At 43.5% G+C, this 25,595-nt stretch overlaps 1 protein-coding gene across 12 annotated transcripts in view; it reads left to right on the forward strand.

Annotated features, from left to right (window-relative positions):
* Nucleotides 1-25,595, forward strand: part of DLG1 (discs large MAGUK scaffold protein 1) — a 1,320,486-nt gene that overhangs the window by 430,961 nt on the left and 863,930 nt on the right. For all 12 annotated transcript variants that reach the window (XM_085635286.1, XM_085635289.1, XM_085635299.1 and 9 more), the window contains one exon: nt 24,035-24,199. In XM_085635286.1, the coding sequence (XP_085491412.1) occupies nt 24,035-24,199 (165 nt within the window). The remainder of the gene's footprint in view (nt 1-24,034; nt 24,200-25,595) is intronic.

The raw sequence follows: 25,595 nt of genomic DNA on the forward strand, positions 1-25,595 counted from the left end.
CACCCCGCCCGCACAATGACTTCCCTTCGCTCCCCCCAGACCATTCCACTCCAGTCGGGAGCAGACTACAAAACTTTATACACGCATGGGAGTCCATAACATCGGACAAATGGGTGACCCAAATTATTCGGTCAGGGTACTGTCTCGAGCTAACATCTACCCCACCCAATATCCCACCAAGGCACCGTCCAATGTCTCAAGAACATTCCACACTGCTCAAACAGGAGGTACTCTCCCTCCTCCAAAAACATGCTATAGAGCAAGTCCCCGTCAATCAGAAAAATCTAGGGGTCTACTCTCTGTATTTCCTAATACCGAAGAAAGACGGGACCCTAAGGCCCATTCTGGACCTCCGGCCTCTAAATGCATACATACATTCAGACCATTTCCACATGGTCACCCTACAACAGGTCCTCCCGCTCCTCTGTCAGGGAGACTTTCTCACTACCTTGGATCTGAAAGACGCATACTTTCACATTCCAATACACCCTTCTCACAGGAAGTACCTCAGGTTCGTGGTGGACGGTCAGCATTACCAATTCACGGTTCTCCCCTTCGGGGTCACCACCGCACCACGAGTATTTACCAAATGCCTAGCGGTAGTAGCAGCACACCTCAGGCGTCAACACGTTCACGTCTTCCCTTACTTAGACGACTGGCTCATAAAAGCCGCGTCCTACCACCAATGTGTGCAACATACAAACCGCACCATCCAGCTGCTCCACCAACTAGGCTTCACGGTGAACTACCAAAAGTCCCACCTTGTACCATCTCACACAAAGCAATATCTCGGGGCCACTATAGACACCTCCAAAGGTATTGCCTATCCAAACTCAGCCAGGATCGCAAGCATACAAGCTTTGTGCAAAACATTCCTTCCTCAACACTCTCTTCCAGCAAGAGTGTTTATGAAGCTCATAGGAATGATGGCGTCTTGCATTTTCATAGTGCCCCATGCAAGACTCCACATGCGTCCACTTCAAGAGTGCCTAGCGCAACAGTGGAACCAGGCCCAGGGTCAGCTAACGGATCTGGTGTTGGTGGACGGCCGCACCCATCACTCTCTGCAGTGGTGGAACACCACAAACCTTTCCAAAGGGCGGCCGTTCCTGGACCCGGTTCCTCAGGTGATTCTAACAACGGACGCATCGCTCTCCGGCTGGGGAGCGCACCTCCTACACCTCACAATGCAAGGTCTATGGACGCCACAGCAAAAATCGCTCCACATCAACCATCTGGAGCTCTTGGCGATCTTTCTAGCCCTAAAATCTTTCCAAAAACAGATTTCGGGCAAAGCAGTCCTCATTCGCACAGACAACATGACTGCAATGTATTATATCCAAAAACAGTGGGGGGGACACTCTCCCCAGCTCTCCCGCTTAGCCCAGAGCATATGGAGATGGGCAATTCCCCAAAACATCTTTCTCCTGGCACAGCACGTTCCAGGCGTACAAAACACCATGGCAGATCTGCTCAGCAGACAAACGCAACAACTACACGAATGGGAACTGCATCCACAAGTTCTTCACCCATTCTTCCAACAGTGGGGGCATCCTCAGATAGACCTCTTCGCCACCCACGAAAACAAAAAATGCCCTAGCTTCGCCGCCAGGTACCCACACCCACTGTCCAAGGGCAATGCGATATGGATGAACTGGTCAGGCAGATTTGCATACGCCTTTCCACCTCTCCCACTAATTCTATTAGTGGTAAGGAAGCTACAACAGCACTCCCTCACACTCATTCTAGTAGCTCCAACGTGGGCCAGGCAGCCGTGGTACACCACACTACTACAACTATCAGTGGTACCACATCAAAAACTGCACCTGTCCCCATGCCTCCTAACCCAGAACCATGGAGAAATCAGGCACCCGGACCCAGCTCAGCTCAACCTTGCGATCTGGCTCCTGAAATCTTAGAATTTGGATACCTTAACCTTCCCCCTGATTGCATGAACATCATCATGGAAGCCAGACGTCCTACCACTAGAGCATGCTATGCCGCAAAGTGGAAAAGATTTGTAATTTACTGCCGTAACAATACAATCAACCCTTTAGATGCATCCATACAGCACATTATATGCTATCTGCTCCATCTTCACAGGTGTAACCTGGCATATTCATCCATACGCCTACACCTAGCAGCGATCGCTGCTTATCTACAAAACAGACAGCATTTATCACTGTTCAGAGTGCCCGCTATTAAAGCCTTTATGGAAGGCCTTAAACGAGTAATTCCTCCCAGGGCACCACCTTCCCCTGTATGGAATCTAAATGTAGTTCTTACACGGCTAATGGGTCCGCCCTTCGAACCAATGCATAAATGTGAGCTACAGTTTCTCACCTGGAAAACCGCTTTTCTCGTAGCTATCACTTCCCTTAGAAGGGTTGGTGAAATACAAGCGTTCACTATACAGGAACCCTTCCTACAAATACATCACAGCAAGGTCATACTTCGTACAAATCCGAAGTTTCTGCCCAAGGTCATTTCCCCCTTCCATCTCAATCAATCGGTGGAATTACCTGTCTTCTTCTCGCAACCTCAATCTGTTGCAGAAAGGGCTTTACACACACTTGATGTTAAAAGGGCTTTGCTGTACTACATACAGAGAACGCAACCTTTCAGGAAGACTAAACAATTGTTCGTCTCCTTCTCCCCACCACATAAAGGCAACCCCATCTCTAAATCAGGGATAGCTAGGTGGATTGTAAAGTGCATACAAATTTGCTATCAAAAGGCAAAAAGAACATTATCTGTTCCACCTAAAGCCCACTCTACTAGAAAGTTAGGGGCTTCTATGGCCTTTCTAGGGAACATACCCTTAGATGACATCTGCAAGTCAGCCACATGGTCAACACCGCACACCTTCACAAAACATTACTGTGTAGATGTGCATTCCAAGCAGCAAGCTAGTGTGGGCCAGGCTGTACTAAAGACACTTTTTCAAACTACTGCAACGGATACCGGTGGTCGCCGCTAAGGTTGGGTACTGCTATATAATCTATGCTAAGTGTACAATCTGCAGCTCATATGCCTCGAACGGAATATGCTACTTACCAGTATGCATGTGTTCTTGGCATGTAGAGCTGCAGAGTTGTACACGCCCACCCGCCTCCCCGGCTACCTGTATCCGTTCCAGTCCATCTTATTTAGATACAACACACATGGGTTTCTCACTGTTATTACTACGCTCCATCATTTCCCTGTTGGCGAAAAACAATCTGAGGATGGAGCCGAAGCCCATGCGCAGTACGGACCGAAGGAGGAGTCACCGAACTCGTGACTTCCAAAGACTGTCCAAAGAACAAAAACAAACTGCAAACATCCGGGCCCAACACCAGATGGCGATCTATGCTAAGTGTACAACTCTGCAGCTCTACATGCCAAGAACAGATGCATACTGGTAAGTAGCATATTCCTTTCCTTTAAAATGTTTCCTTTAATTTTCAATTTTTTGTTGTTCCTTCAAATTCTTTCCTTAAAATTGTTTTTTCATTATTTGCTTTCCTCCAATGTGATTTCTCAGTTTGTTTTCCTATTAATTCACATACGTCAGTGAGCGCCATCTTGTTATGAGTTGGAAAAGAAGTCTTACATACTTTTAATACGTTTTGGAGACCACCTTACTAAACTTAAGCATGCATCTTGCTACATCCAGGATGTTGCCCATGATAAATGTAAAATGTGTTTTTTTGTCATTGAAAATTGAAACAGTTGAAGCAAGATGGTGGCAGAGTGAATACCGCAGTGAGCTCCTTTTCCTCGCTCTGAAGCACCCTTGACGAGCACGCGGTGTCGGTTGTCGGGCTTACGGATTCCCTGGTTGAGTCCGGGCGAGCTGCTTGTCTTTCTGACGCGGGAGGAGGCACCGGGCTGCGTCTCCGCGTTGAGGAGCTTGGGGGCTGTCAGGTCAACTGTGTCTGCTTCGAGGAAGCTGATTGATGCGCTGGTGAGAGCAGCGCGTTCACTACGCTCCACCTTGAGGCTGAGCACTGCAGCTACTTTGGGATACAGTCTGGTTGGGAAGGTTCCCAACACAGCAACTAGCTCTAGTTTTGCGCTAGAAAGGATGCCTCCTAAAGCAGCGAGGCAAATTAAGGAAATGGTGGGACGAAATTCACTTAAAGCACCGCAAGCTCACGGTAATAGACTGAAGTCTCCCCTAGTTCCTGGCGGACTGGTAGGTAAACTTAATGAGCCTCGCAATGCAAAGAAGCAAGTGGACAGTGGAGGGGGTGGGAGACGGAGGAATCGGACTGAGTGCGCTGTTTGGCGGAAAGCGATAAATACGAAAGCAATGGAAGAAGGGGTTGTAGCCTCAGAGGGGGATAACCCAAATGTGCTTTCTGTACCACCCCAACCAGCTATGACAATTTTTTTTTAAACTATGGATGGCATTCAGGAGCTTGCTTGTGAACTCCTTGGTAATTCTGGCTCTGAGATAGCTGACAACAGTCTGAGTGTATGTCTGGGGGATGTTACGGGGGGGAACCCCTTCAATACATACAGAACCTCAGGAGGAGATGGATATGAATATTAAAGATGCCCGGACGAAAATGGAATACAGCGTCAACGTGAACGATGATACCGGAGTCTTGCCTGTCCCCAACTCTGTGGGCGATCACCTTCACCTGATGGAGCCTTTTTGGGCATGGTAGGTACCACAGGTCTTGAAGAACTATCTTTAGTAGCTGGTGATATTATCTCCAATGGCACAGACAAGTTTTTTTCACTTACTGAGGAATCACTATCAGGCGTATCTGACTCAGATCACAGTGAAAATGATGATAGTATATCTTCGTCAGGCTCTAGCACTCTTGAAGCACCCGAGACTACCTTGAAGCGACAAACATCGGATGAATTCTAAAGGGTCTAAAGGTCACACTGAGACTCAGAAGAACAAGGGAAGGCGACTAGCTGGCCCTCGTCTGAAGTGGGATTATTCCCACATAAGGATAATAGGATCTGCGGGTTTGGCAACGGAACAGGCGGAAAGTTCCCCTGGTGCACCCCAGGCTAAGGGAACAGCCGATATGAACTCTGCTCTGTGTATGATTTTGGAATCTATATGTGAACATCGCGCTGAGACTCAGGCAGATGAAAAGAAGGCAAGACAAGCTTCAAAGAAACTGGAGGGTGCAGTGCGGAAAGTCGGCAAAGCCTGTGCAGAGATTGGCGAACGAATGAACTTTTTGGAAGAGAGAACTACTGTGGTCGAAAAAGAGCTGTCTGATGTAATAGAGGAAACAAAATCTCACGATGCTCAGCTCACTGACGCTATGTGGAAGCTGGAAGATATGGAGAACCGGGTGAGGAGTAATAACCTCCGCTTTCTTGGGATCAAAGAAGGCTTGAAAGGGGAAGGCATTTGTTCTTTTATTTTAGATCTACTTAAGGAAGCTTTCCCTGAGCTTACAGGGTGGGACTGGGAACGGGAAATCCAGAGGGTCCACCGGTTCTCATTTACTCGACATAACAATTCTGGTAGAGATCTAAACCAACCAAGGGCCATGCTGTTTTTTTTGGCAATTATATGCTTAGACAAGCTATATTTGACAAAGCTCGGCCTGAGGCTAGAAGGCAGTATAAAGAGTCTTCTTTTTTTGTACGCCCTGATTTTTGTCACGTTGCCGTGGAGCGAAGATGGCAAGTACGGCAATTAATTAAGCCCTTTCAGGATGCGGGATTTGAGGCATTTTTGCTTGCCCCCGGTAGGCTGAAGACAATTGCAAGAGAGTCTGTCAAATTCTTTACCACCGAAATCCAAGCTAGAGAGTACCTAGATCAAGCCTGGTTGGATAAAAGAAATGTATGAGGCCTTTATGTACTTAATTGGTTAATTTAAAGGAGTTTTTGTTAAAAGTAAAAGGCCACACTGGCAGGGTGGTTTTTTCTCTTCCTCTTGGTTTGATAGGGTGCGGAAGGGGCTTGGGGGAGGGGAGCTGCAGTGTTTCTTCCTATCTCCATCACTCAGACCCTATGGGTCCGCCCGCTTCTAAGGGGAGGGAGGGTGGGTTGGAGAGGGGGTGTTGGGAAGGGAGGGGGGGCGGGGTAAAGGGGTTTTTTTGTGGTAAGGTGAAGTGTAAATTACAGCTGAAGTATGTTTGATTTGTGCTATTTTTTGTTGATATTGAAGGCTAGAGAACAATTTGCAAGAAAGATTGGATTTGAATGCTTGCAGGGCCAGCATAGTATCTGTATTCACTCTGATAAGGTAATATAGCTGGATGAAACGTTCTATTGGAATAATGGCTAAAGTGCATATTGCTTCTATTAATATTTGCTGGTTTAACGATAGTGCGAAGAGGAGGAGGATTCAGGAAGATCTCAAAGTATTAAAGGCAGATGTTTATTATCTCCAGGAGACCCACATAGCTGGGAATGACAGCAATCTACTTTAATCCTTGGGGCTGAAGGTTGCAGCCTATACTACACAAGATGTGAAGACTAAGGGTGTTGCGGTTCTCATAAAAGGCTGCGCCATTAATCCAGGTAGGAAGCCTATGGATAAGAATGGTAGATGGGTAATACTGGAATGTAAAGATAGAACTGGTTCATTTACATTATGCTCAGTCTACGCTTCAGTGTTAGATGACCCAGTGCTACTGCGCTTTTTGTCTAATGAATTACCATCCTAGCCTGCACCGTATGTGGTGTGTGGAGATCTAAACCTTAATGGATCTAGGGGGCCCCAGGGACATTTGGAAATTTCAGTAAGGGGCGGAAACCACATTCGATGAAGGCGTTTGAAAGTTTCGTAAGTGATATCGGTCTGGTAGATGCTTGGCCTAAACTTAGAGCTCCCGAGCCTGGCTATACTTTCTATTTGGCCCCGCATGGTAACTTCGCTAGGCTGGATTATTCCTTAACCTCACCATCCATACTCCAAGAGGCACGGATTGAGCTCTTCCCTAGAGTTATGTCAGATCATAACCCTGTTGTCTTGGAGTTCTCAGTCAACGGAGCAAGAAAAGATTTTTTTATGATGGACGGTTGAGAGGTCGCTCATCAGATCAAGAATTTATTAAATTTAGGAAGGGCTGGTTCAGAGATTTTTTTTTTTTAACAATAGTGGTAGTGCCCCCCTGAAATTGTTTGGGATGCCTTTAAAGCATCAGTGAGGGGTGAGATACTGCAATATAGCCTGAGCAAACAAAAAAAAAGAGGCAGAACAGATTAAACAGCTTTATCAAAAGGTTGCCCGATTGGAAACTGAATTAATCAGCACTGTGACTAGCGTAGGTGATGTTTCTAGAATCACAAACTATATAACCAAAGCTTGTCCGATTGATTTTTAACGCTGAAAGGTTGGCTGGGAAGTATTTAGCTAAAAGGCAGGACTGCTATGAATATAGCGAGACCGTGGGCAGATTATTGACAATCGGGGCCAGACAACAGGTTGCAGCTGGACATATAGAGAAGATTAGAAATATGCGGGGGAAAGTTGTGACTGATTCTGCTGAGATTAGGGAGGCTTTCATGGAGTTTTATGAAGATCTTTATTCGGCTCCATCTCATGATGGTCATCCACCAAATGAGGAATTGCTAGAATTCGACCCAATTGGAAGGGTCCCCCATAGAATTTTATAAAGTCTTTTTTAGGGAGACATTTCATGCCATGCTTGGTTTATTTCAGGAGATTAGGGAAGGGGCTACACCACCTTGCTCTTGGGGCGTCGCTAATATAGTTTTTTTTTTTTTTTAAAAGGGCAAAGATCCTATGAATTTAGGCTCATATAGACCTATTACGTTGCTAAATGATGACGCAAAATTATACTCCAAAATCTTTGCTTCGCACTTGAACTCTGTGATGCATCATCTTGTCTCGGTTTGGCAGCATGGATTTATACAAGTAAGGGGAACTGTAGATCATGTTAGGAGGGTAATTGCACTCTTTGACTCCACTGAGGTCTCAACAAAACCTATGGGGGTAGTTTTTTTAGATGCAGTGAAGGCCTTCGTCATGGAGCTTTCTATGGAAGACCCTCGAGGCTTATGGCCTAGGGGATTCATTTTTGAAAGCAATACAGGTTGTGTATGTCAAGCCTATAGCGCGATTACGAATTATGGGAGAAGAGACGGCGTCATTTTCAATCGGTAGGGGGACAAGACAGGGATGTCCAGCTTCTTCCTTGTTGTTCGCCCTATATATAGACCCCTTTCTTAGAAGATTGGAGGCCTCCGCAGTTATTATTCCGGTTAGCTTGCAGGGCGGCGATACCAAGTTACTGGCCTATGCCAACGATGTGGCTATAATTACATCTGACCCTGATCGGGCAATGGCCGCAGTGGAAAGCATTGCGGAAAACTTTGGGTCCCAATCGGGCTTTTTATTAAACAAGGCTAAAACCCAGATTGTGATAAATAGATATGCTACAGGTATGGATAACAGGATTGTGGGAAAAGCCGTTTATTTAGGCATTAATATTACGGCGAAGGTGGAAGATATAGTGGATCTAAATATTACCACTATAATAGGGAAAATTAAGAACGATCTTCAACGCTGGGATAAGCTGAAGCTGTCAATAGTGGGGAGATGCAATCTCATCAAAATGATGATTTTGGCAAAACTTTTGTATATTTTTCGCGCGATCCCTTTGTAAATTAATAATTTTTGGTTGAGACAAATGGAGAAGGAGGTAGCTAGGTTTATCTGGTCCTATGGAAAGACCAGGACAGCCAATGTATTCCTATCCTTACCTAGGGATAGAGGGGGGGGATGGGGGCTTCTGCATTTTAAGCCATATTATTTAGTGGCTTCATTGCAATAGTACCGGCCTCTCTTTGGCGCTAAAGAAAAGGATAGCGGTGTTTCTCGCTGTTTGCTGTCAATATGAGATATTGATTAGAGCTCGGGCTAACGGCTGCCTCTTGAAATTCTATTAACCAAGTTATTTTTAAAAAACACGATTCAAGGTATTAATCACAGCTTTTCGTAACTGGGCAGGCGTAAGGAAAATACTTGGTGTAGGTAGGTTTAGCAGGTACTCTCCTATGATTGGGAATGATCAACTGCCAATGGCATTACAAGATGCGTGTTTGGCAAGGCGGGGAAAAGGCGGTTTATACAGAATAGGGGACCTTCTAGCTGGGGACCACATAGCTTCTTTTGAAGTAGTTAGGGAAAGGTTTAGTATTGGCCCCTGGGATTTTAATTTTTTTTTGCAGTTGAGAGATTTTCTGTTTAAAAAAGCTGGTGGTGCGCTAGGCTTTGGGCAGGTACCCGCAATAGAATTGCTAACTAGTAGCTCGGGATCTTCAATTTCACAAGTATATAGATGCCTGCTGGAAGGAGTACCAGAAGATTTAGATAAACATAGGTTGAGATGGCAGGATAAGCTAGGGGTTTACGGAATCCTGTTTTTTGAGATCACTAGAACTAGAGGACACTGTATTGTGCTCCTCCAATTTGCGGTCCCAACATTTAAAAACCGTATTTGATCTTTACATAACTCCTGCGAAAATTGTTAGATGGGGGGGAACGGAGGGGACTTATTGTTGTAGATGTGCAACATTTGGTGCGGATACAGTGCATATCTTTGCCACTTGCCCTCACATAGAACCTAGAGGTCTTGAAATATCATGTTTTTTACAGCAGGTGTTAAATGAAGAAGTTCCTCCGATAACTCAGCTGATGTTATTAGGTGTCTAGAGGGGAACAATGGGGTAGAACTTATCTTTATAGCAATGGCAGTTCTTAGGCTTTGTCGCCTCAGCCTTGCTTGATCCACAACCTCCAACATTTCAGCAGTGGAAGGGACGATTTTTGCATATATATAATTTACAAAAGGTACTCTATAAAAGGAGAGGCAGAAAGGGTAGGATTAAAGGGAATAGGATCTGGGGCCCTGATAGAGCTAGATTTCATCCAGATTAAGCATTGCTCTGTTTGTGTTTCAGACAGACTGCATGTAAAATGGCATGCAGATTTTGGTGCAAGTGAAAACACATGGCACATGAAACATGAAATGAGGCCTAGTCAAATGCTTTTTAAAAGTGGCACTTTTGGTGCATGCAAAGTGAATGAGGTTTTGCATTGAGAAATTACTGTGAAATTACTGCTGGATCAGCCCTTTTACTTCCTGGATTACATCAGTTACATAATCGGAATATTTTTAAGTCTATTGGCAAAATGTGAAGCAGGGTATAAACAGATATAATCTATTTTGAAAATATAGCCGTTACATTGTTATTTTCTAGCCTACGATTCACTGGTATATATGAGTAATGTATTAACTGACTGACCCTTATCTCAAATAAAATTGTCGTTCTTTTATTTGGTTGGATTCTATTATGTGATTTTCGCTGCATTTACACTGTTTTATCGAAAAATAAAATATAATTTAAAAAAAATGAAATTTGGAACAGTTATTCCTGATGATGGTGATAGTTAATGTAACCTATCAAAATTATTGATACATTAAGCCTGAAAAGTACAAATGTTATCCTTACTACCAATTTGACCGAGACACACATCTTATGCTGTTGTGCCTGCTTGCTTGATATGTAAGATAAACTAATGAATCATAAACACCTGAAAAGAGAATTCTTTTGGACGTCTGAAAGTACTGTGCCTAGTCAGAAAAAATGCATATCTTTTGTATGAAATAACTGTGTTGTAAATTGTGAATGGCTTTTTTCCCCCTAGTTGTGCCCCTTTGATCTTTAGTGCAGTATCAAGACTAGTTTATTATGGTTCAGGAGTTACTAGATGCTCTATGTAACCAGGGACCATATATATTCTGATTCTGGGATTTAGGTTTTGCAGACCATTGTTTCTGGTGTTTGTTCAGTAGAAATGAAGAAAAATTACAGCTTTATGTCTGTTTTTTTAAGTGTAAAAGGAAGTCCAGTTCTGTAGTATGCGGTTCCAGGGGCCCTGAAAATGAAATAGTAGCATGAACTACTAATCACAAACAAAAAAGGGCCTCATGTTGAAAAGCAAAGTTTGTGAAATAAACTGTTTATGTATGGGCATTGTGGTCCTTTTCCCATCTGGAATCTGCTCTTCGACATTTACAGAATCAATGTCAGATACAGAAATATTAAATCTACAGCTAGTTTATGGAGAAAAGAAACCCATCAGTATGGGACTAGAGAACCTCTTGTGATTATTGGATTTCATTTAGCACTGTAATTCCCTCATTGTGTGTGACGCATGAAGAAATTGCAGGGTTGATTGGCCCTCTGTGTCTTTCCTCTCCACTCTTACATTTTGAATCCTGTATTTGCAATCCTAATGACTTAGACATAAATAATATTTTGTAGTTGTAAATTGAACCTATAACAAGAAAAAAAAATAGGATCTAAAATTTCAAAAATCAAGATCGATCAATTGTTGATTTTCAGTCCCTAAGTTCCAATTAAAAACTCTGAAGAGAAAATTTGATTTGTTCGGAGTGATGAGGCAATGTTAAAGTGGGTAAAGAAAAGACATTTTTGAAACGATTGTTACAATTGTTGGTGTATCCAAGTTGAAATTTCGTTGTTTTCCCCTAGCATAGAAAAGACCGACAGTGCTAATCACCCAGTTATTTTCTTAGAATGCTTTGCCAGTCTGCAGGAAACATGTAATCTTTGGTTTGATGGAAGCAGGAAGGAGGACTAAACGAGAACTGAATAAGATAGGAAAACAAGCATTTACAATGCAATAGGTCTCGCATTTGTTGCAGTTGGAGCTACTGGCATTGTAAATGGCAGTGTTTTGTATCAATGTTTTTGTTTGCAGTGGAGTGATTATTTAAAAATTACACACTATACCATATTATAAGCTATTCTAGCAACTGTACAGTAAAGCTATGGCTATTTTAACGTAAAGGAGTGTGAATGGATGAATAAAAATACAAAAAACAGGATCTAAAAATTTACGATGGAATGTATAGCAGGGGACAGGGACTACCGATCACAACAAATGTACTTGAAGTGATTGGGGCATCATACGCGATAAAAAAATCGGTAGTACGGGGTGTCAGCGACGCTTGTGCAAATGTTGTTCAGCTGGTGAAGTAGTCAGCTCTGTTTGCAGATGCAAAGTGGTGAAAGGTGAAGTATTCAGCTCTGTTTGCAGGCACAAAGGGATGAATGGTGAAGTGGTCACTCTCTTCAGCGGTGAACATGCTCTTTACTGTTGCTCATGGGCATCAAGAGACTCTGCCAGGTCTAAGGCATTCCAGAGACCTTATATGATGGCTGGGGTTTGTAAATGAACCTACATTAAACACCACTAAGAGATGAAGCGATTTCTGCAACATCACATTATTTTTCTCCAAAATGTGTTTTTTTCAGTTTTACTTTTTGGATTCCTGGGATGCTCTGGCATAAGATTCCCGGTTCCACCAGGATTCATTTGGTAGAGTAAATAAACACAATAACCAAAAATACTCTCAAACTGCAGTTTAACGGAGACGTGGTTTTCTGTGTAACAGACAAACGCCTGACCATGGTCCCAGCAGGGGCACGTGCCACCTAATCTAGAGACACTTCTCTCACAGGAGTTGTGCCAACTCACCTGCAGCCAAAGCTATGGGTCACTGGAAAATGGGATGGAGAGTAAGGGGGGTACAGGGAGAGAGAGAAAGGGGGCACAGGGAGAGAGAAAGGGGGCACAGGGAGAGAGAAATGGGGGCATGGAGAGAAATGGCGGACCGAGAGAACGGGGGAAGAGAGACTGGAAGGGTGAAAACGAAAGGGAGAGAGGGCACTAGTGAGGGGGGTACCGGAAGGGGAAGGAGGTGGACAGGTGATATACATTTTAAAAAGCAGGTCTTTGGCAGTAGGTGACGACTGCTGGCAAGGACCAACACCCGGAAAGGAGGTTTGACATCCGAGCCCCCACTATTATAATGTGAAACTATCATGCAACTACAATATCACAAAAAGTGCTAGTTTTCCAAAGACACATGACCCGCCTGATGTACACACTACAAGATTCTTATAAGTCCCAAGAACATAAAGACAAATTCATCTGGCACATTGGAAAAAAATTATACTTTTCAAATAGCCCTCTGTATTAAATTTGCTCCATTTCTACGCTCAGTTAACAGATATAACTACTACCCAATCAATGGTATTCAATTGATCCACCTCGAAAGAATGAAAGCTGAGGCAGACTTGCCGGGAGTGTAACCTCTGCTCCTTACAAGTGTACATCTCACTGAGCCCTTCTGCCGGTATTGTGTTGGACAGCTGGTTACAATTCGATCAGTTGAGCCCCTTATGTGTAGCCTTTAAACAGAAACATAGCAAAGCCCGCTTTTGTATTTGCCAGATAACTAGGAAAACCAGCTATACACGAGGCGCGAGCAGCAACCGGAGTCACAGAGGTAGAGAGACCAGCCTTGGCTCCGCCGGTTATGAATAACTTAATATCCACGTAACCTACCAAACATGAATGTGTCCTTCTATAATGGATGTGGTATACATGTAAAGTGCTCCAATACCTACGGATTGAGTTTGCGCTAAATAAAAAAAACTAAAAAATAAATACAAACACCTAACAGATCTGTTCCAGGTCAAGCAGCGGAGTCATAGTTCGCCCGACCCTTGTGAAGACAGAGCAGCCGTCCCTGAAAATCAGCAGGGCGAGGATGTGGTCCGTCGGCTTAACTGCCGACTTGGGTGCTGGAAACCAGAGTTTGAGCCCCGAGGTCACATCAACATCCTGTGATTCTGGGCAAATTACTTAATCTCCCCGTGCCTGAATGTGTAATGTAAATACGGTGCTCGTGTAAAGCGCTCCAATAAACTTCGGGTCGAGTTCGTGCTATATATATATGCAAAAAAAACAAGTGCAAAGGCAAGTAACAGTACAAGGACATGTCGCCAGCTAGTCACATGCACTCATAACCACATCTACAGGCGACGCAACAGCACAGTGAACCCATCCGCCCAACACCGGACATTTTGCAACTTGCTTTTATATGGTGTACGCATAATTATACATTTGCCACACTTGCCTCATACCATCATCTCCTGCATATTTTTCCTTTTCTCGCATAATTTAGCCAACCCTGCCAGTTATACTATAATAAAGTAAACAAACTAAACAGTTCACAGAACTTACCCCAGTAAAACAAGCGTCTTCAAATAGGTTGTGTCTCCAATGAATGTCGCTGATTCGCCTTCTTTGAAAATGTTCAGTGCTGCACGTTTAAATAGAGCATCGGATGCACGAAAGATATCACTAATAGCACTAAGTAAACAAAGTAATTGCTAAAAATGTCCTAAAACATGCCGCCCTAATTATCGCTTGCCATGCAGCTTTTATGACTAATGAAGGCGTGGCGGTGGCACCAGTAACACGCCTGCTCCCGATCACAACACAAAGTGAGACTTATCACAGCATGAGACCCCACAGTAATCATTAGCACAGCATGTCGACAGGCGCCCCAGGCTGCTGGAGCACTCAACTATAATTAATGCGCAGCACGTCTTCCGGAGACGAGCACTCGACTGGAATTAACGCGGACAAGCTGTTCCACTGTGAAGCGCGTTCACAGACCAGAATCGGCTCGTGCCCAGACCGGAATCGGCTCGTGCCCAGGTCTGTCTCCCTTGGGAGTAAACACAGCAACAATAGTCTCGTTGGCGGCAGCGCTTCGCGCTGCAACGCCAGCGAGACCTAAAAATGGAAGGGACAAATAGTGGGCACCATCTATTCTGCCTTTTCCAGTTGTGTCCTTGTATTGAAAGCTCCAGGGCTGCTGTTCATGATCAAAAACAAATACCTCTATGAAGGATGTAGATGTGCTATATTAAAGGGATGGTTGTATGGTGGTGAAGTGACAATGGAAAGTGTATATGCTCATGATGTGAACCAAAAGCTGGTAATACATTGGCTCTTTCCTTAGACTGAACCTGGAACAAACTGCAAATGTGGGATGGAGATTTTAATGCAGTCCTAGATGGTTAAGAAACAGATCCATCATGACCAGTAACCTGCAAAGCCTGTTGTTGATGTAAGAGACACCCCCGCTTTACCTGCAGGCAGTAGTAGGCTCACTTATTATTGAGAAGGCATTTGACACATTGATTTGGCCCTACTTGTTTGAAGTTTTAAAACCGATGTGGCTGGGAACGATGATTAGAAGCTGAATTCCTCTGCCATAGGTTTAGCTGTTAGCAACGGTGCTAACAGGGAGGATTATTTCAATACAGTGAGCTGTACAAAGGGGGCAACACACGATTGTCTGCTTTCCCCACAATAGAGATGGAACCCCTAGTATGTGCTGTGAGGAGGAGAGGCAGGAGCATTTGCCAGATAGACGCCATGCTATGTTCTGTTTCTAAGGGCCCCTGTAATTGGCTTTCCTGCAATAAAGGTTGGATGGGCTGAGTTTGCAAGTGTTTCTGGTCACAAGGTCAATTAGGACGAATCCTATCTGTTCGTGATTACACCCAGGAAAGTGTCGTAGCAGGCTCGAGACATGCTTGAACGTCTAAAATGAACAGGGAAGATCTTCAAGTGCTTGGGGTGTAAGTCTACCACATGGCTGAGAAATTGATAGCAGGTGATCTGGAAATGGAAGTTAGGGCAATGCAACAGTGTGTCCTCTTTTAGTGTTTGCTTCCCCTCTCCTCCCTGGGTCGAGTGGCAATTAAGAAAATCTTGGTACTGTCTTACATGCTCTACTACATTGTAGCAGTGCCAATTGTACGTTTGTTGTTTTTAATGGGCGTTATCATGCTATTGTCAGACTTGATATGGGGTGGGACTTGTAAACGTGTCTCAATAGAGTAAATCATAAGGCCCTTCGATGGAGAGTCTGGGTCCCCCAAATTATGGAATATACTACATGGCTGCTCGGCTCCGGTGGATGATGAGGTGGCGGGGTCACGAGCGATCAAGATTGTGTGTACTGCTTGTCTTCAGCTAGGGGACTCTCAATATATGAAGTGCTGTTTGAAGTAGTGAAAAGATTCCCTAGGACAGTTCAAGCGGCAAGGTATTGTTAGGTCAAATGCCCAGATCAAAGGTGTCCAAACAAATATGTAGATTTGCTGACTTGGCATAGGTCCCCTGAAAAAACATCACAATGTGCTAGAAAGCCACTAGGCACCCTAGTTTGGACGTGTGAAAAACTGATGCAGTGAAATGATCTTGAGCTGAAATAGTAGCCCTTCAGGCCCATAGAAAGTGATTTGGTACAGGCAACTCCAGCAGTGATTGGGATGCAATACTGCTCAAGCTTACGCCAGGTCAGGAACTAGTCCACCATGAACCTGTATGTACATTCAGCTAATGTCGGGAAAATGTGAAACTGAAATGTCTACAAGGTATGCAGCAAAGTTTGCACGTTGGTGGCCATATGGTTTAGAGGGTTACCGTTTCCCTGAAGGTAATATATAGGTGAGACGGCCACCCACTGATACCCAGAGTATAATGGGAAACTGATTGGAGTATATGGTGTGCTACTGGAGGTTTATCCATCTGATATTCAGTGGTGTGCGCCCTGTGAAGAGGTATGTACAGTTAAAGTTAAGATGTCCGCGTTCTTTCAATACATGACTCATATAGTCAATTATGTACCAACCTCCATACTGTTTATATCTATTGTACCGTGGTACTATCATTGATTTATGATAGTAACACAATCAACAAAGGGCCATATTAAATAGTAAGGATAGGCGGTTTCCCGCAAAAATTAAACAGTCTGATTTTGTCTTAAATCTGCATTTTGCATAAAATGACACTCGCCCACTCTCACGAAATATCACAGTCGAATACATATACAACTTAAAATCAGTACAACCAGTATCTTTTACAGAGCTTAATTTGTTTGACAAATACTCATTCACAAACTGACAAACTACGGGGTTGTTGTGGTTTTATGTCATTTACCAGTTTTTTCGATGAAAAAAGGTAGTCCATTCCTAGTTGGTTTTGGTGAGTGGCGATCTGTTTGATTGTTACATTAAAAAATAGAAATGTGATATGAGTCTGTATCGAAGAAGAAAATTCAGCATGGGCAAAGGACAAATCATTGAACAAAAATGATCAGGCTCCGACGCTAACAAAGAATCAAATGAACAAACTACCATCTCGCGTTTGATAAATGTGCCATCCTGCTAATTGCATGCATGTGTGCGGAACACCTTGACTATTTCCTGCGGCTTTAATCAATAGGTAAGTGTATGGCACTATACTTGGAGAGCCAACTGAAAGGGAGAACCAGTCTCGGCCTGTCGTCGCCCCCTTAGGTTGGTGCTGTCACTGATGGGTTGTTCATTTCAGTTAATGTAAAGTGAAACCCTGATTCTGCAGATGATGCTATAATATGGCACAAGTGCCTTCCGTGGGGCTGTAGGCGGCGTGGGGTGATGTCCTTGTAGCTCTTACATTTTCTGAACACAACTAATGATGCTGATGTTCTGAAAAAGGATTTGAGATGGCTGCCTTGGGCCATGTTGATTCGCCCTGCTCTTAAGTGCTTGTTACTGATGCACATTGGCAGAGTGGCATGGAGAGGTTTCCATTCATCGGTCTTTAATTGGCGCAATAGATAAAGTGAAACATGTTGAAATCTGAAAAATCCCAAATCCGGACAGTTCTGTAATCTTCAGCTCAAGCAGTCTGTGTACAGAGCGTGGAAGTGTGGTTCCAGTACCCAGGTCCACTTTGACATGACTGCATAGTTCTTACATGGCTCCACTTTAGGGAAATGAGTAAATGTAGACGCTGAACTCCTGCCTTGTTGCAGTTTTTGAAGTCCAATGGCATATGTGACCAACATTTGTTGTATCTTGGGTTTTGATATTGTGCATCTTCCCTTTTTCTCTGCCGCTCAGCGATTGTGAATGTGTTGGGTAGAATGTTGGTGTGGATGGTGATGTAAAGGAATGTGTGGATTGCTGTGAGGTTGAATGTCAGTTTGGATCCTGGGCAGAGCAGCAGGGAGGCTGCTCCTAGTGGGGCTGATTACATCTATACTCCTGAACTTACTAGAAGACCACCTTATATCTAAGAACAATACACATATTCCTCTTTAACCTAACTACGTCTACTGGAACTCCTCCTTACATCATAACCACATTGCATTTGGCATGGAAGGGGGAGTGAGGCTGGTCTAGGGCAGTCTTTGAAAGTATTAAGTCTACAAGTCTTCTAGAGCCGCAGGGTTTAATGCAGCTTGAAAACGACGTCCTCTGCTTGTTCAACTGTGCCTTCCCATAGGTGTAAGAAGAGCAAGGTTGTCCAGATCACACGAGGTCTACGCCCAGGCCTGCTCTCATACCCCTGGGCATTCAAAGCTCAGTCGCATTTCTGGCCGGGTCTGTGCCCTTTCTGAATTCCACTATTGCTTTTTGTATGTTTTCACGTGCACGGTATAGCGAAGCTGCAGTAAAGACAACAAAAACCGCAGCAGGTCAGAGCTGCTTCGATGTGTTTTTATGAATCCAGGTGGGGTTCATGGAAAAAAACCACAACAATTTTGCCAAGTATTTTGCCTTTTTAAAGCCAGAAGCCGCCGAATTCTTTTTTTAGTTGGCGTTTTCGCTGAATCACTGTTGTGAACTCCAGCATCAAAGGAGTCGTTCAGCAGGGCAGAAAATAGCTTTGCAGAAATTTCTCTAGTGTGCCCAATCAATGCGACCGACTTCCAAGTCGAGAAATCTGGGGATTTCGGGTTTTGATTGATATCTAGAGTGACAAAACCCGAAAAGATAGTATCTCCTCATATACCGACTAAAGTGATTCTCACCGAGATGGTGAAACGGGAGGCATTGACGGCAACCTTTCTGTAATGAGTGCCAGTCTGTTCATTGATGGTATGGCTGTAGAGCGTTAATGTTCGGAGTTTTCATGCATCCCTCGCCTCACGTGTTGGTTACAACGGTGTACTGGCTTCAGAGCCGCCTTAGCTTTATAAATATCCCCTGTAACCTTACAAAACGATGGCTGTGCAGATCACTACCCACGAGGCACTGCGCCAGCTTGGTTTATATTAACTTAAACGGCTGCTTCCCTGCCTCTCCTTGTAAGTAGGTCAGGATGCGAAATATGGGGTAACGAACACATGCTTGCAGTGTGAGAGAATACAGAGTGTGGTTATTAATTATTAAATGACATGTTCCCGGTGAAATATAGAACTAGTACAAATCGGATTTAATAAATGCAGCATTCTCCATCACCTTTTGGGAGCGCCGAAAACTGACAATTCCCCCATGTCAGTTGGCCTCCAGCAGTGTTAACAACAACAAAATAGCATGGCCCCGAGGCTTGAGGAATCGAATCCCAAAGATCGGATCCAACTTTTATTATCATTGGAGGTGTTCCTTCTAACGCTATTTTTATTTCAAACCTTGGCTATGGCTTCAAAATGACTAGTTGAAATTAAAGGTTTAGCCATGGCCCATAGTTCACATCATAACAGAAGCACACTTTTTGTTTTGTTTGTGCCAAGAGACTGAATTAGCTAGCCTTATGGGATTTAAAAAGCACAAACATACTTACAAATATACACATAGATACTCTGGTCGGTTCATCTGCATTCGCATTTTGCTTCCACCCACCACAGCAGGCAGGGGTCGGTCAGCAAGCTCATTTCAGCCATTTCTCTCTTGCACTCCGCATTCCAGCGTTTTGTCTGATCATATAGGCGCATCTTCCTAAAAAGGGGTGCACCTCAGTGCAGGGGTGATAGACAAATACTTCACTTTGCCCTTGAGTTTTTACTTTACATTCTGTTTTTTTTATTAGTCTTTCTTGTATGTTATACTATGTCTTCTTGTTACAATCATTCAAAGGCTACGTTTTCTTTGCATACATTATGCCAAGTTGTGCATTTAAACTAAAAAGGGTTTATGTATCGGTTACATGTCCACCTGCTTGCTAGGACGCACCTGTACAGTTCTACTAAAGTACACAAGCTGGTCATTCTTTTTTAATTATTTTTTTTTATACAAGTATGGCCAACATAATTAGGCAGCAGCACCTTTTCTTTAAAATCGTTTTAGTTTTGTGACATGCTTGCAATAAAAAAAGAAAACGCATGCACCAGCTTGCCAAGGCCAAACCGATGGTTTTGCCAGTACTAAATAGTTTGTGGCTTTGTTTAGCCCATCCCCTCGAACTCGATTAATAGAATGCAAATACCATTTGGCATTAAAGGGTTGAATTGTAAAGCTTTTAGAATAAAAGCAGATCACATAATAAAGACATTTTACAGATGAGGCTGATATTTGGAATCTGGTCCAGTCACCAATCCTGCTACCTAAACACCATGTGTAATTAGTCCCCGATAATAATGCATTTATAATATTTCATATTTCTACCGGTTTGTTCCCTAGTCTTTCAAAACAAGTATTACTATATGAGAGGCTAAGTGCTGGTTGCAAAAAATAAGCGTGTTTGAATTTGCAAAAGAAGCAGAGTATTTTTGTATGTACCTTACTAGTTGGCATCCGCAATCCACACATGAAGGCCTGAGTCGTGCTGGAGTGAAAGTAAAGGCTCTGGTTAAAAGAAGGTCTGACTCGCACTCTTCTCTTGTCCCAAGGCTCTGCTGAGCCAATTTCAAGCTAAGTTCCCTGTTTCTCCCTCCGCAGTTAAGTTCTGAATAGAATGCAGCATCCTGTCAAACTAAGGATTGCTGACCAATATACTGTGCATAAGCCTGAATCGAGTTCAGAATCTGTTTTTTTTTTCCTTGAACTTTTCCCACTTCAAATATATTTTCTTTGTAAAACTAGCTACTGAAACAATATCTGTACACCGGAACACAATTTCACAAATGCTACCCTTTTAAAGTTTGTAAGCTGCAACATAGCACCATAAACGTGCTGGATTAAGGCACAGAACTTCTCCTTTAGTTTATTGTAAGTCAAGAGAGGCTATTGTATCAGTCGCACATGAATCCTTAGTGTTGTGGAAACCAAGGCCGGCATTTTCATCAGTGTAGTTTGCTGGATTACTTTATATTCCCCAATATGTCCACCTTTGAGATTGAATCATAGTTTCCTCTCCAATATATAAAGCAAACACAGGGAGTAGGATGGACGCAGCGCTGAAAATTTTCAGACGCTCACCCCCAGTCACAGATCTTGGTTGAATCCATCATTCTCTAGCTCACTTCGCCACCCCAGTTCAGACCCAGCTATATGCAAATCATTCTTGACCCTGTGCCCCATGGGAACAATCCAGCCTGAACTGCCAAGCCAGCTCTTCCCTGACCTGGAAACAAGCATCCTGAGACTGGTTTCGGGGTAATACCCCTCATCAGCCAGGCTAGCTTGAATCAAGTGGTAAAGTGAGTAAGGGACCCACTGGGGGAATCCCGCCGTGGAGTTGTTGCTTGCCATTGCCTTCAGCCCCAGCGTGTAGATCTGCGGAGGCGTGGCTACGTAGGGGACTTGCTGGTATTCAAACCTTACTATGGAAGAAGCCCTGGCATAATCAGAGAGGCTATTTTAGAGCTCTTATATAACGAAATTGCTGCCATGATTTGTCGCCGCATTACATGGCATGGAAGGGAAGGGTGGTTTTTGTTACGGGACAAGTAGATTTGTGAAGCGGCCTGCCCTGGGGAAAAGTGGATATTTTATTAAATTCCACACTCCTGTGGATTGATGGAATCCTCATTGAACTGAAGGGCTCATCCATTGAGTAGAACATGCTATAATGTTGCTACACTTGAACTTCTGGAGTTTGTGATGTGCAAACCTTGGAAAAGCACCGTACCAAAGTTTAGTGCCGGCTACTCCAATGCAGGAATGGGTGTTGCCCGAGCAGGTGGCTTTTGAATCCTAGTCTTTCCTGGATGTCCTGAAGTTCGTGCCAAAATGGGTCTCTGCAAGTCTAGGCTTTTTAGAAGTCTCGATGGGAGCGTGTCTTGTTTGGTTTGTTCTTCCGTTTGTTAACTGGAGTCTATGGTGTCAGACTGTAAGCTTGTCTATTTCCTTGCTTGGTGTCTATGGAGTTGTTACTGGAGACGAGTAACCCACTGAGGGTCGTACTCCATCATAAATGGAAAAAGAAAACGTAGTATACCTTGCAGGTTCTGAACCAGTCATTCAGACTTCCAGTTCTTCTACCGAGCATGTGCAGACTAGCCTCCCCTTCCCCTCTCTTCCAACACGCCCTGGGCTGGGAAAGCCGGCACAACAGGACCAGCCGCCCATGCCAGCCTTGCACCTTCCCCCTGGAGTGCCATTAATGGACTGCAGCTGGTGCCTTCCCTTCCAGGCACCGAGGCAGTCACTCAATGACACACCCGCCTTTGGCGTCTCCCTGGTGCTAGGCCTGCTTGCTAACATGGCAGAACTTGACTAATATTGAAAACCTGGGCCACACCTGATGCGGTGATTTAAGCCAAATTGTATTTATGCAGCACAAGTTTTATGAGTGTCTTGAATGACCCTACAAATTGGTCTTGTCAGAGGGCAGGTTTCTGGGTCTGGACGTTCAATTAATAATTAATATATTTCTTGGCTTTTAGTTCTTTTTCACTTTAACTAAATGTCAATGCTCTGAACTGAAAACAAGTTGTTTAGGTGAAATCGAGCTGTAGGCTTACAGCAGAGATTATAAATGTAACAAAGGGGCTTAGACTTTTCTACACTAAGCAAAACTGGCTTTCAAACTGGTTGCAAAAGTAAATGTAACATGGCTTGCCCAAGATCACTTTATACGATTATGAACATAAGCTGGGATTCAGAGTCTTAATCAGTAGCTTTCGGTGCCCACCCTGGCCTTAAGCATAAGAGACCCGGCCCCAGACTAAAAAACATATTGACTACTATCTCATACCCATCAGCGTAGGGTGCTACTTTGCGCCTCTGCTTGGAGCTTTATAATTTCCAATACATCTGGTTCGAAAACATTGTCAACTGAAAACATCATAGTTCTATTCGGACAGCTGAATCTTTCCTCCCGAAGACTGGGAAAGCTCTGCTTTGCTACTAGGTGGCGTCTGGCTGTGTAGACTAATCCTTTAATGGGTTCCGGAGTAGCGTGCTACTCGCCAAAAAAGCGCTTCAACACCCCATTGGGGGTAACAAGCGCTATTTAAATGCAAACCTTTTTCCCTATTCTATCCCTCCGCTATCCTTCTCAATCCAAATAACTGATTAATACCAACCACTCAAATTACTTTCATATTTCACTGTACTAATTCAACACTAATCCTTATGGGTTCCGGAGTAGCATGCTACTCGCCAAAAAAGTGCTTCAACACCCATTGGGGGTAACAAGCGCTATATAAATGCAATTACAATACAATACGTCTGGGCATACCCTGCCAACTTAGGGCACACAAAAGGAGATGATGGATGGAGAGCTGAAACTTTTCAGACACTCGCCCCCAGTCACAGATCTGCTCACTTTGCAGTAGCTTAGTGGCCGGGCCTCATTGAGTTGCCACAGATTCCTGCTTTTTGCAAAAATATAATGTTGGTAGTTTTCTCAGTTGGCAGGACTCTTCAGGGCACCTCTTCTTGAATAAAGTGCGCTCAAAGTGTACTCAATCTAATTTCAGTTTTTATTTGTTCCTCTTATATGCTATTGCGATCCACTTGAAAACGTTGGCTATCAAGGAATTTCAATATTTTACGAGGCATAAATGCAAGTGACTTCTCTCTGAAGTTAGTTTATGAACTGTGTAGTTTAGAGAATTTGAAAAGTCTTAAGTGGTGTGTATATTAGTTCTATATAAAAGATAGCTATCTCTTCAGTGACGGTGGTACACATGGGCATACATTTTCATCATTCACGCTTGTGACATTAGAGCTCAAGCTCATGTCACTGCCACTCTGCACCACGGGTGGTATATATTTACTGATCTAGTATGCCTGTGCCTGAGGTATATGTAATTGTGATAGCCATTTTATGCAAAACCGGTGTCATAAGCCCGATGTGGATATTTTTGCCCTACTTTGCAATGCACACATTTATATTAAAGTGCATTTATGAACAAGAGATTTACTGCTCTATCGTTAAATATATTTTGGAAGAAATGTTTGTGTATTATTTACCGAATACCTTGGATTTCTGCAAGATGTTTTCCTCACTCATCGACTGTGCTATTTTTCCCCTTAGAAATATCGATATCAGGATGATGACGCTTCTTCGCAGGAGCATAGCTCCCCACACCTCATCAATGAGATTCGAGGCCCAGAACTGGTCCATGTGTCTGAAAAAAACCTGTCGCAGATAGAAAACGTGCATGGGTTTGTTTCTCATTCCCACATCTCGCCATTAAAGGTAAGGGAGTTTAAAAAACAAGTAAAAAACAACTTGCATCTGTATTTCAACATTTCGAACTGTCTATCTCTGTGTGTGTGTGTGTGTGTGTGTGTGTGTGTGTGTGTGTGTGTGTGTGTGTGTGTGTGTGTGTATATATATACATAAATATGCACTTGTGTATAGGTTTACGAGAGTATATATTGTTTGCCATTTTTGAGTGTTTTCAAACCGTTAATTCTGGGAAACAGTGTAATAATTTATGTAATTTGTATGCAGGCCGCACAGGAATAAGCCCATTTCAGTGAATTGAGGATTTTTAGCCAATGAAAATCCTAATGTTTATCTAGTTATATGTAACACATCAAAAGATTCTTAGCCAGTGATCTGATGGCTCCTTCTGTTGGTTTGTTGACATTTAGTAATCACCATGCCTTCCTGTGTGTGCATTATTTTATCCCTTAAACACCCTGGAAGTAATACAAATTCTAATACTTAGTTACATTCTTGTATTTCTGTATGCATGTAGGTAGGACTATTTGTATAGCCCAAACTTGGCTGGGAAACAAAGTAGAACTACTATAGTGCTCGTTTTGGCACGGTATATGTATGCATTTCAAGCAGTGTGCCTCCTTTTCCATTTCTAAGTGTGTAACAGCCCGTGGTTGGAGCCTTGACATGTAAGAGGACCTTACACCTGGTCAAGTATATTTATCTGACCAAGTGGAAGGTACAATGTTCTGGAGTGAGGTGTCAACAATGCCTACATAATTTCAGGATTTTTTTTCTCTCTCTGTGCCTCATTTTCTAAACTGTAAATCGGACTTCTTCAGCAATGTTTTTAGCTAGGGAGATCCTATGTAGGACTGCTCAAGTGATGCATTTGTTTGTACAACCCATTCTCGTCTCCTACACCTTTGTTTGCATCCATCAAATGGCATGGTGGTGTGTGAAAGCAGGATGGATGGTCTAATACTTCCTGTTATAGAAATTGATATATTTTTTTAAAAAGGTTTTTAAGATGTAAATGGAATGTGCTTGATGCAGGTTCATATGACTGTCTTTAACGTTGATATGTTTCAAGCAAGTCATGTGAAGTACGTGAGCCAAAATGATCCCTTAAGGGGTGGTTATGACCCCCGGGTACACGCATACTTTCTGTTTAGTGATGGTTAGAAGAGCCCCTTTATGGAGCCCCTCAGTGGCAAAAAGAAAAGGCCTTCAGGTTCTGTGCGCTGGAACGTCAGCCTACTTGGAGTTCACCCTACTTTATCGTGTGCTACTCTAGGGCCAGGGCAGTTGTCTCGCTGTGAGAGGATTTCAAGGGGTCCTGTCTCAGGAAGCCTTCCTTCATTTTCGTTTCACCCCGTCCTCATTGCGATCTAGGGTAAGATTTGTTTTGTTTGCATTGACTCCT

Source organism: Triturus cristatus, chromosome 11 (assembly GCF_964204655.1).
Source record: "Triturus cristatus chromosome 11, aTriCri1.1, whole genome shotgun sequence".
In the NCBI taxonomy this organism is placed as follows: Eukaryota; Metazoa; Chordata; class Amphibia; order Caudata; family Salamandridae; genus Triturus; species Triturus cristatus.